General features: G+C 47.2%; 1 protein-coding gene across 3 annotated transcripts in view; it reads right to left on the minus strand.

Moving 5' to 3' along the window:
* LOC310857819 (anoctamin-5-like) overlaps positions 1 to 12,501 on the minus strand; it is a 110,107-nt gene that overhangs the window by 81,855 nt on the left and 15,751 nt on the right. For 2 of the 3 annotated variants that reach the window (XM_083763744.1, XM_083763743.1), the window contains exons 2-3: positions 12,147 to 12,208; positions 6,393 to 6,518 (exon numbers count right to left, since the gene is read on the minus strand). In XM_083763744.1, coding sequence (XP_083619870.1) covers positions 6,393 to 6,518; positions 12,147 to 12,208 — 188 coding nt within the window. The remainder of the gene's footprint in view (positions 1 to 6,392; positions 6,519 to 12,146; positions 12,209 to 12,501) is intronic. The other variant, XM_083763745.1, reaches the window with a different exon arrangement.

A 12,501-nucleotide genomic window follows, 5' to 3' on the forward strand; every position in this document is an offset into this window, starting at 1 on the left:
CGGCGAGTGGCCCAGGAAATGATTTACAATTCATTTTCTCCATAGGCTTTTCTTAAAGTATTTATTTAAAGACGGTTACGCCGCGGACAAAGACAACTCGGATCGTGACGAATCATGACAATGAACACAATGTTTTGGGCCGATCAAATAATTAGTAAGAAGAAAATAAACAAAAAAAGTGTTGTAACCTGCCGTTTTCTTCTTCTTTCTAATGATTTGATCGGCCCAAAAAAATGTGTTTGTTGTCATGATTTGTCACGACAAGAGTTGTCTTTGTCCGCGGCATATCCGTCTTTAAATAAATACTTTTTGAAATGTCTATCTGTCAATCAGATAGGACTTTACTGTGTGGATGTATGGGGCTGTCAATCAGACAGGACTTTACTGTGTGGATGTATGGGGCTGTCAATCAGATAGGACTTTACTGTGTGGATGTATGGGGCTGTCAATCAGACAGGACTTTACTGTGTGGATGTATGGGGCTGTCAATCAGATAGGACTTTACTGTGTGGATGTATGGGGCTGTCAATCAGATAGGACTTTACTGTGTGGAGGTATGGGGCTGTCAATCAGATAGGACTTTACTGTGTGGATGTATGGGGCTGTCAATCAGAGAGGACTTTACTGTGTGGATGTATGGGGCTGTCAATCAGATAGGACTTTACTGTGTGGATGTATGGGGCTGTCAATCAGACAGGACTTTACTGTGTGGATGTATGGGGCTGTCAATCAGATAGGACTTTACTGTGTGGATGTATGGGGCTGTCAATCAGATAGGACTTTACTGTGTGGATGTATGGGGCTGTCAATCAGATAGGACTTTACTGTGTGGATGTATGGGGCTGTCAATCAGATAGGACTTTACTGTGTGGATGTATGGGGCTGTCAATCAGATAGGACTTTACTGTGTGGATGTATGGGGCTGTCAATCAGATAGGACTTTACTGTGTGGATGTATGGGGCTGTCAATCAGATAGGACTTTACTGTGTGGATGTATGGGGCTGGCAATCAGATAGGACTTTACTGTGTGGATGTATGGGGCTGTCAATCAGATAGGACTTTACTGTGTGGATGTATGTGGCTGTCAATCAGATAGGACTTTACTGTGTGGATGTATGGGGCTGTCAATCAGATAGGACTTTACTGTGATGATGTATGGGCTGTCAATCAGATAGGACTTTACTGTGTGGATGTATGGGCTGTCAATCAGAGAGGACTTTACTGTGTGGATGTATGGGGCTGTCAATCAGATAGGACTTTACTGTGTGGATGTATGGGCTGTCAATCAGATAGGACTTTACTGTGTGGATGTATGGGGCTGTCAATCAGATAGGACTTTACTGTGTGGATGTATGGGGCTGTCAATCAGATAGGACTTTACTGTGTGGATGTATGGGGCTGTCAATCAGATAGGACTTTACTGTGTGGATGTATGGGGCTGTCAATCAGAGAGGACTTTACTGTGTGGATGTATGGGGCTGTCAATCAGATAGGACTTTACAGTGTGGATGTATGGGGCTGTCAATCAGAGAGGACTTTACTGTGTGGATGTATGGGGCTGTCAATCAGATAGGACTTTACTGTGTGGATGTATGGGGCTGTCAATCAGATAGGACTTTACTGTGTGGATGTATGGGGCTGTCAATCATATAGGACTTTACTTTGTGGATGTATGGGGCTGTCAATCAGATAGGACTTTACTGTGTGGATGTATGGGGCGGTCAATCAGATAGGACTTTACTGTGTGGATGTATGGGGCTGTCAATCAGATAGGACTTTACTGTGTGGATGTATGGGGCTGTCAATCAGATAGGACTTTACTGTGTGGATGTATGGGGCTGTCAATCAGATAGGACTTTACTGTGTGGATGTATGGGGCTGTCAATCAGATAGGACTTTACTGTGTGGATGTATGGGGCTGTCAATCAGATAGGACTTTACTGTGTGGATGTATGGGGCTGTCAATCAGATAGGACTTTACTGTGTGGATGTATGGGGCTGTCAATCAGATAGGACTTTACTGTGTGGATGTATGGGGCTGTCAATCAGATATGACTTTACTGTGTGGATGTATGGGGCTGGCAATCAGATAGGACTTTACTGTGTGGATGTATGGGGCTGTCAATCAGATAGGACTTTACTGTGTGGATGTATGGGGCTGTCAATCAGTTAGGACTTTACTGTGTGGATGTATGGGGCTGTCAATCAGATAGGACTTTACTGTGATGATGTATGGGCTGTCAATCAGATAGGACTTTACTGTGTGGATGTATGGGCTGTCAATCAGATAGGACTTTACTGTGTGGATGTATGGGGCTGTCAATCAGATAGGACTTTACTGTGTGGATGTATGGGGCTGTCAATCAGATAGGACTTTACTGTGTGGATGTATGGGGCTGTCAATCAGATAGGACTTTACTGTGTGGATGTATGGGGCTGTCAATCAGAGAGGACTTTACTGTGTGGATGTATGGGGCTGTCAATCAGATAGGACATTACTGTGTGGATGTATGGGGCTGTCAATCAGATAGGACTTTACTGTGTGGATGTATGGGGCTGTCAATCAGATAGGACTTTACTGTGTGGATGTATGGGCTGTCAATCAGATAGGACTTTACTGTGTGGATGTATGGGGCTGTCAATCAGAGAGGACTTTACTGTGTGGATGTATGGGGCTGTCAATCAGAGAGGACTTTACTGTGTGGATGTATGGGGCTGTCAATCAGATAGGACTTTACTGTGTGGATGTATGGGGCTGTCAATCAGATAGGACTTTACTGTGTGGATGTATGGGGCTGTCAATCAGATAGGACTTTACTGTGTGGATGTATGGGGCTGTCAATCAGATAGGACTTTACTGTGTGGATGTATGGGGCTGTCAATCAGATAGGACTTTACTGTGTGGATGTATGGGGCTGTCAATCAGATAGGACTTTACTGTGTGGATGTATGGGGCTGTCAATCAGAAAGGACTTTACTGTGTGGATGTATGGGGCTGTCAATCAGATAGGACTTTACTGTGTGGATGTATGGGGCTGTCAATCAGATAGGACTTTACTGTGTGGATGTATGGGGCTGTCAATCAGATAGGACTTTACTGTGTGGATGTATGGGCTGTCAATCAGATAGGACTTTACTGTGTGGATGTATGGGCTGTCAATCAGATAGGACTTTACTGTGTGGATGTATGGGCTGTCAATCAGAGAGGACTTTACTGTGTGGATGTATGGGGCTGTCAATCAGATAGGACTTTACTGTGTGGATGTATGGGGCTGTCAATCAGAGAGGACTTTACTGTGTGGATGTATGGGGCTGTCAATCAGATAGGACTTTACTGTGTGGATGTATGGGGCTGTCAATCAGATAGGACTTTACTGTGTGGATGTATGGGGCTGTCAATCAGATAGGACTTTACTGTGTGGATGTATGGGGCTGTCAATCAGATAGGACTTTACTGTGTGGATGTATGGGGCTGTCAATCAGATAGGACTTTACTGTGTGGATGTATGGGGCTGTCAATCAGATAGGACTTTACTGTGTGGATGTATGGGGCTGTCAATCAGATAGGACTTTACTGTGTGGATGTATGGGGCTGTCAATCAGATAGGACTTTACTGTGTGGATGTATGGGGCTGTCAATCAGATAGGACTTTACTGTGTGGATGTATGGGGCTGTCAATCAGATAGGACTTTACTGTGTGGATGTATGGGGCTGTCAATCAGATAGGACTTTACTGTGTGGATGTATGGGGCTGTCAATCAGATAGGACTTTACTGTGTGGATGTATGGGGCTGTCAATCAGATAGGACTTTACTGTGTGGATGTATGGGGCTGTCAATCAGATAGGACTTTACTGTGTGGATGTATGGGGCTGTCAATCAGATAGGACTTTACTGTGTGGATGTATGGGGCTGTCAATCAGATAGGACTTCACTGTGTGGATGTATGGGGCTGTCAATCAGATTGGACTTTACTGTGTGGATGTATGGGGCTGTCAATCAGATAGGACTTTACTGTGTGGATGTATGGGGCTGTCAATCAGATAGGACTTTACTGTGTGGATGTATGGGGCTGTCAATCAGATAGGACTTTACTGTGTGGATGTATGGGGCTGTCAATCAGATAGGACTTTACTGTGTGGATGTATGGGGCTGTCAATCAGATAGGACTTTACTGTGTGGATGTATGGGGCTGTCAATCAGATAGGACTTTACTGTGTGGATGTATGGGGCTGTCAATCAGATAGGACTTTTTCTGAAAGAAATCCCAGATAATTTTCCTCATAGACCTTTCAGAAAGTATATATATTTTTTTGTAATATATTTTTTATCCCACGATTTTGTAACCCATTTTTCACCCCTGTGTCAATCATCTAATGTGATCCTGGGCTCTACACACCCTCCACCAACCTAGTCCCCATATATGGGGGACAAGGGGAGACCAACCTAGTCCCCATATATGGGGGACAAGGGGAGAGCAACCTAGTCCCCATATATGGGGGACAAGGGGAGACCAACCTAGTCCCCATATATGGGAGACAAGGGGAGACCAACCTAGTCCCCATATATGGGGGACAAGGGGAGAGCAACCTAGTCCCCATATATGGGGGACAAGGGGAGAGCAACCTAGTCCCCATATATGGGGGACAAGGGGAGAGCAACCTAGTCCCCATATATGGGGGACAAGGGGAGAGCAACGGACTTTAACTCATGCTTCCTTCATGCCTGAGTGTCCAAGTTGCTCCTTTACACCTGACAGGGGGGAGTTTCCCTGGTTGGACGTAGCGCGTGGAAGGAACACGTTATTCCGACCAGTTCCTTTCCCCTCCATCAGGCGCCCCGGCTGGCCAGGGGGAGGCAGTATAGAGACCAGTTCCTTTCCCCTCCATCAGGCGCCCCGGCTGGCCAGGGGGAGGCAGTATAGAGACCAGTTCCTTTCCCCTCCATCAGGCGCCCCGGCTGGCCAGGGGGAGGCAGTATAGAGACCAGTTCCTTTCCCCTCCATCAGGCGCCCCGGCTGGCCAGGGGGAGGCAGTATAGAGACCAGTTCCTTTCCCCTCCATCAGGCGCCCCGGCTGGCCAGGGGGAGGCAGTATAGAGACCAGTTCCTTTCCCCTCCATCAGGCGCCCCGGCTGGCCAGGGGAAAGTATTTATTTAAAGACGTTTACGCCGTGGACAAAGCCAACTCTTGTTGTGACGAATCATGCCAACAAACTTTTGGGCCAAACAACTGTGAACAACAGCAACTCCCTGGGGGTCCCTGGGGGGGGTGGGGGGGGTCTCTGTGAACAACAGCAACTCCACAAACAACAGTAAAGCTTTTAACACATGCTCACCCTGGGGACCCCTGGGTGCGTCGCCATTGGCTGAAACATGATTTGCAGCGTTGCCAATTTAAAGTAACGGGCGGCGATCTGTCTGTTTGTTTCACTTCCTGTTTACCTCACCTCCTGTGACGTGCACACTCCTACCACGTGCACGCTCCTACCACGTGCATGCTCCTACCACGTGCACGCTCCTACCACGTGCACGCTCCTACCACGTGCACGCTCCTACCACGTGCACGCTCCTACCACGTGCACGCTCCTACCACGTGCATGCTCCTACCACGTGCACGCTCCTACCACGTGCACGCTCCTACCACGTGCACGCTCCTACCACGTGCACGCTCCTACCACGTGCACGCTCCTACCACGTGCATGCTCCTACCACGTGCACACTCCTACCACGTGCATGCTCCTACCACGTGCACGCTCCTACCACGTGCATGCTCCTACCACGTGCACGCTCCTACCACGTGCACGCTCCTACCACGTGCACACTCCTACCACGTGCACGCTCCTACCACGTGCACACTCCTACCACGTGCATGCTCCTACCACGTGCATGCTCCTACCACGTGCACGCTCCTACCACGTGCATGCTCCTACCACATGCACGCTCCTACCACGTGCACGCTCCTACCACGTGCATGCTCCTACCACGTGCACACTCCTACCACGTGCATGCTCCTACCACGTGCATGCTCCTACCACGTGCACGCTCCTACCACGTGCATGCTCCTACCACGTGCACACTCCTACGGCGTGCACGCTCCTACCACGTGCACGCTCCTACCACGTGCACACTCCTACGGCGTGCACGCTCCTACCACGTGCACGCTCCTACCACGTGCACGCTCCTATGACATGCGCAGACTGCACACTTTACACAGCCGTGCACGGTGGACGACACACACACACACACACACACACACACACACACACACACACACACACACACACACACACACACACACACACACACACACACACACACACACACACACACACACACACACACACAGAGCCCATGACACACAGACACGGGGGGGGTGCATGTGCGTCTTACCCCCGTCATGGTGTCGATGCGTTCGGTGCTGTCAGGGTCAAAGGTCACGGGGGAGTCGCTGTGCTGCGAGGAGGCGGAGCCACACTGACTCAGAGACTCACACGACTCGGTTAGAATCCCCCCCGACTAGACCGCGATACAGTGAGGAAGAGGAGGAGGAGGAAGAGAGAGGGTTAGAATCCCCCCCGACTAGACCGCGATACAGTGAGGAAGAGGAGGAGGAGGAAGAGGAGGAGGAGGAAGAGGAGGAGGAAGAGGAGGAGGAGGAAGAGGAGGAGGAGGAAGAGAGAGGGTTAGAATCCCCCCCGACTAGACCGCGATACAGTGAGGAAGAGGAGGAGGAGGAAGAGAGAGGGTTAGAATCCCCCCCGACTAGACCGCGATACAGTGAGGAAGAGGAGGAGGAGGAAGAGAGAGGGTTAGAATCCCCCCCGACTAGCGGTACGGTACGGTACCACGGTACAGTGAGGAAGAGGAGGGAGGAGGAGGGAGGACAGTGAGGGAGGAAGAGGAGGAGGAAGAGGAGAGGACAGTGAGGGAGGAAGAGGAGGAGGAAGAGGAGGAGGAGGAAGAGGAGAGAGGGTTAGAATCCCTCCTGACTAGCGGTACGGCACGGTACCGCGGTACAGTGAGGAAGAGGAGGAGGAGGAAGAGGAGGAGGAGGAAGAGGAGGAGGAGGAAGAGCAGTGTTGTTTTTGGCAGCAAATTTCTATTTTAGTTTTAGTCATAGTCTTTGGACTGAAACTTCATTTAGTTTTAGTCACATTTTAGTCCCCTGGAAATGTCTTAGTGTTAGTCTAGTTTTAGTCGGATAAATGTCATAAGATTTTAGTCGACTAAATCTACAGTTGATTTAGTCGACTAAAATGTGTTTTGGCGGGTCTTGATGCCGTCGTAATGAGTGTTTTTACACTTGCTGAAAATAGCAGATCTACAAGCTCACAACGTTGTGAGCTTGTAGATCGGCTATTTTCAGCATGCAACCAAGTGTAAAATGACTTATACTGGATCTCTTGTCCACTAGTCCCCTCCTAACATTTTAGTCTAGTTTTTATTTGTCGACGAAATTGTCAGTATATTTAGTCTTAGTTTTAGTCATCATAGCTTAGTTTTCATTTAGTTTCCATTCGTTTTAGTCAGTGAAAAAAGGTAGTCGACGAACATTTTTCGTCTTAGTTTTAGTCGACGAAAACAGCACTGGAGGAGAGAGGGTTAGAATCCCCCCTGACTAGCGGTACGGCACGGTACCGCGAGGTACAGTGAGGAAGAGGAGGAGGAGGAAGAGGAAGAGGAGGAGGAAGAGGAAGAGGGAGGACAGTGAGGAAGAGGAGGAGGAGGAAGAGGAAGAGGAGGAGGAAGAGGAAGAGGGAGGACAGTGAGGAAGAGGAGGAGGAGGAGGAGGAGGAGGAGGAGGAAGAGGAAGAGGGAGGACAGTGAGGAAGAGGAGGAGGAGGAAGAGGAAGAGGAGGAGGAAGAGGAAGAGGGAGGACAGTGAGGAAGAGGAGGAGGAGGAGGAGGAGGAAGAGGAAGAGGGAGGACAGTGAGGAAGAGGAGGAGGAGGAGGAAGAGAGAGGACAGTGAGGAAGAGGGAGGACAGTGAGGAAGAGGAGGAGGAGGAGGAGGAGGAGGAAGAGGAAGAGGGAGGACAGTGAGGAAGAGGAGGAGGAGGAGGAGGAGGAAGAGAGAGGACAGTGAGGAAGAGGAGGAGGAGGAGGAGGAGGAAGAGAGAGGACAGTGAGGAAGAGGAGGAGGAGGAGGAGGAGGAAGAGAGAGGGAGGACAGTGAGGAAGAGGAGGAGGAGGAAGAGGAAGAGGGAGGACAGTGAGGGAGGACGGACGGTGTTTCCTGAGATGGACTCCGTGGCTCAAATGCAGACGATATAAATGGGCCTTGATATGGAAAGGCTTGACAGGCAGTGGTTTGTAGACAAACTGTGGACTCTGACTGAAGATAAGATGCTGGGTGGAGGTCTGGTGGTTATCACTCTAATGATTAACCCATTCTGACCTGAGATCAGATTCATATACGAGGTTTCCACCGGACACACACTGGTCTGATTAACCCCATTCTGACCTGAGATCAGATTCTAAAAATGTCAGTCGCTCTTCGATTTAAAAAAAATAGCAGACCTACAAGCTTGTATCGCGCCACTCGGTGGCGCGATACAAGCTTGTAGATCTGCTATTTTTAAATAGGTAAAGCATAACATGATGCTGACACCAAAATGGGTGCCCGTTCAGAATGGATTAATAAATGATGGAACTATTATCTGACCTCTCTGATTAGGGCTTTTTCTCCTCATGGTCGTATTGTCGTAAAAACACACGTGCTTCTGTTTAGGTTCTTCTAATCTGCTGCTTGTACGTTTTTATTTTATTTTACGACCTTATATCTGAATATTTATCTGAAAGGACAGAGCGGTCTTAACCCTGACCATGAATGATGTACCGAATCATGAGTCACGTTGTTACGTTATCTGAAGGACAGACGTCTGTTAGGCCATTCTGACCGGGCACCCATTTTGGTGTCGGCATCATGCTATGCTTTAGCTATTTAAAAATAGCAGATCTACAAGCTCATATCGCGCCAACGAGTGGCGCGCTACGAGCTTGTAGGTCTGCTATTTTTTGAAAAATCGAAGAGCGACTGACATTTTTAGAATCTGATCTCAGGTCAGAATGGGTTTAATCAGACCAGTGTGTGTCCGGCGGAAACCTCGTATGAATCTGATCTCAGGTCAGAATGGGTTAGGCCCATGAAACCACACCGATCTAACTCCCTACAAGCAACACAACACTTCTGACCTGAGATCAGATTCTAAAAATGTCTTCTACATCCTGACAGTTTTCTGAAAAAGCTATGTTTATATGGCAGTGGTTCTTCGATTTTTCAAAAAAATAGCAGACCTACAAGCTCGTAGCGCGCCACTCGGTGGCGCGCTATGAGCTTGTAGATCTGATATTTTTCAATAGATAAAGCATAACATGATGCCAAACACCAAAAGGGGTTCCCGCCCCAAAATGTCTCACACACCGATTGCACCGAATACTAGTGAAAATTAGCGAAATGTGTGGAAAATCTGCCTCAAAAAAATGCTTTATACCACTAGCTTTCTTCACAGATGTTTTCATAACGGTGTCTACTATCACATATACATTTGTTCCAACCCAACTCCCTTGGGAAACTTTGTGACAGCTGCTGAAAGTTGGGGTACCATTTACAACCAATATAAGGCAAACTTCCCAACATTTCATTATGCTTTTAAAGTAGCATGTCACATGTCAAACTAGGGGGGTTTTCATGATGCCGAATCCATTCCAAGCATTAGTTTTGCAGGAAAATACTCCTAAATTCGCCCATAGCCACTTGCCCGAATGTGCTCAAATGTGCTGACCTCATCACATGTGTGATGAGGTCTTGGGAAGTGAGGTATTTTTGGGAAATGAGTGTTTTAGGCAAAGGAGTGAATGATTCAGAATCATGAAATCCCCCTAGTTTGACATAATTAAAATGTGGGAATTTTGCCTTATATTGGTTGTAAATGGTACCCCGACTTTCAGCAGCTGTCACAAAGTTTCCCAAGGGAGTTGGGTTGGAACAAATGTATATGTGATAGTAGACACTTTTATGAACACATGAAGGTGAAGAAAGCGAGTGGTAAGCATTTGTTTTTGCAGATTTGCCACATTTAGCTATAATTTTCCCTTATTATACCAACGATCTGGCCTCTAAACACAGTCGCTCCGGGGGGCGTGTGTGTGTGTGTGTGTGTGTGTGTGTGTGTGTGTGTGTGTGTGTGTGTGTGTGTGTGTGCAGATCTTCTACTTGTGATGATGTACAGTATATGGTCAGGTACACATTAACCCATTCTGGGCGGGAACCCCTTTTGGTGTTTTAAGCATTATGTTACACTTTATAGCTATTGAAAAATAGCAGACCTACAAGCTCGTAGCGCGGCACTCGGTGCCGCGCTACGAGCTTGTAGGTCTGCTATTTTTGAAAAATCCTGGAAATGTGACTCAAATGTTTGAATATACTGTATGTTCTTTCAGAGCGAACGTTTTCTTTTTAAAGATATTTTTTGCGGCTTACGCCTTTTATTGGTTTTTTGAAGGGACAGACAGTACAGTAGGCTGACAGGAGAGAGATGGGGGGGGAAGACATGCAGTAAAGGCCGTACGTGTCGGGCTCGGGAGTCGAACCCGCGGCACACTGAGACTGGATTACCAGTCGCAGTGTGCCCAGACGGTTACGCCACCGCCTGGGCTGAGCGAACTTTTTTAACTCTGGGTGTTCCAGGGGGTCCCTGGTGTTTCAGGGGGTCCCTGGTGCTGGTGTTCCAGGGGGTCCCTGGAACAACGTATTTCCAGATGGGAGTCAGCGGCCAATGACATTATAATATTGGGGGTCCTTGACATGAAAATGTTTCAGAACGACGGAAATAAAAACATGAGGTTTTTCAGAAAACGGTCAGACTTTAGAAGGCATAAGATATTATTATATTATTATTATCCAATCATAAGAGATTATTATATTATTATTATCCAATCAGATAATGAGTTGTTGTGATGATGTCATAATTCATCCAATCAGATAATGAGTTGTTGTGATGATGTCATAATTCATCCAATCAGATAATGAGTTGTTGTGATGATGTCATAATTCATCCAATCAGATACTGAGTTGTTGTGATGATGTCATAATTCATCCAATCAGATAATGAGTTGTTGTGATGATGTCATAATTCATCCAATCAGATACTGAGTTGTTGTGATGATGTCATAATTCATCCAATCAGATACTGAGTTGTTGTGATGATGTCATAATTCATCCAATCAGATACTGAGTTGTTGTGATGATGTCATAATTCATCCAATCAGATACTGAGTTGTTGTGATGATGTCATAATTCATCCAATCAGATACTGAGTTGTTGTGATGATGTCATAATTCATCCAATCAGATACTGAGTTGTTGTGATGATGTCATAATTCATCCAATCAGATACTGAGTTGTTGTGATGATGTCATAATTCATCCAATCAGATACTGAGTTGTTGTGATGATGTCATAATTCATCCAATCAGATACTGAGTTGTTGTGATGATGTCATAATTCATCCAATCAGATACTGAGTTGTTGTGATGATGTCATAATTCATCCAATCAGATAATGAGTTGTTGTGATGCTGAGGACACACAGGGACAGGAAGCACTCAACAATCACTCTCCCCCGAGATGCACTCAACTTCCTGTTAACCCCACTTAACCCCGGTCAGTCAGTGTACAGTACAATACAGTAGCCAATCGGTGGGCCATCTGTTTGGTATAGATCTATGGACCATCCATTATTCATACACACTTAGACTACATCATATTATACAGTATATGCTGTGTGATCAGTCCATAAGACCACCGAACAGGGCCATGGAGATTATTACAGTAGCTAAGCTGTACTTGACCCTTGACCTTACAATCTGTCTTAAAAAATGTAAAAAAGATGTAAGTACCGAAATAAACTATTCATCATTCATCATTGGCAAAGTATAAAATAATGCTTAAACACAAAAAGGGGTTACAGCCCAGATTGGGTTACAAAGCGTGCGTGCGTGCGCGCGTGCGTGCGTGTGTGTGTGTGTGTGTGTGTGTGTGTGTGTGTGTGTGTGTGTGTGTGTGTGTGTGTGTGTGTGTGTATGTGTGTGTGTGTGTGTGTGTGTGTGTGTGTGTGTGTGTGTGTGTGTGTGTGTGTGTGCGTACCGGTGCGGGCCCAGAGGAGGAGGGGTAGGTGAGGTTGGTGTGTCCGTTGCTCTCAGTCTCGTCTGAAACAACAAAAACATCAACAGTAAAAAAAACAACATTGACGTCAAGAACATAAAACAGGGTACGTAGATACCCTCACAAAAAACATGCAGTAATCCTGGTCTCTATACTGCCTCCCCCTGGCCAGTCGGGGCGCCTGATGGAGGGGAAAGGAACTGGTCTCTATACTGCCTCCCCCTGGCCAGCCGGGGCGCCTGATGGAGGGGAAAGGAACTGGTCTCTATACTGCCTCCCCCTGGCCAGCCGGGGCGCCTGATGGAGGGGAAAGGAACTGGTCTCTAAACTGCCTCCC

The sequence above is a fragment of the Protomyctophum parallelum genome (assembly GCF_964188405.1).
Source record: "Protomyctophum parallelum genome assembly, chromosome: 4".
Classification (NCBI taxonomy): Eukaryota; Metazoa; Chordata; class Actinopteri; order Myctophiformes; family Myctophidae; genus Protomyctophum; species Protomyctophum parallelum.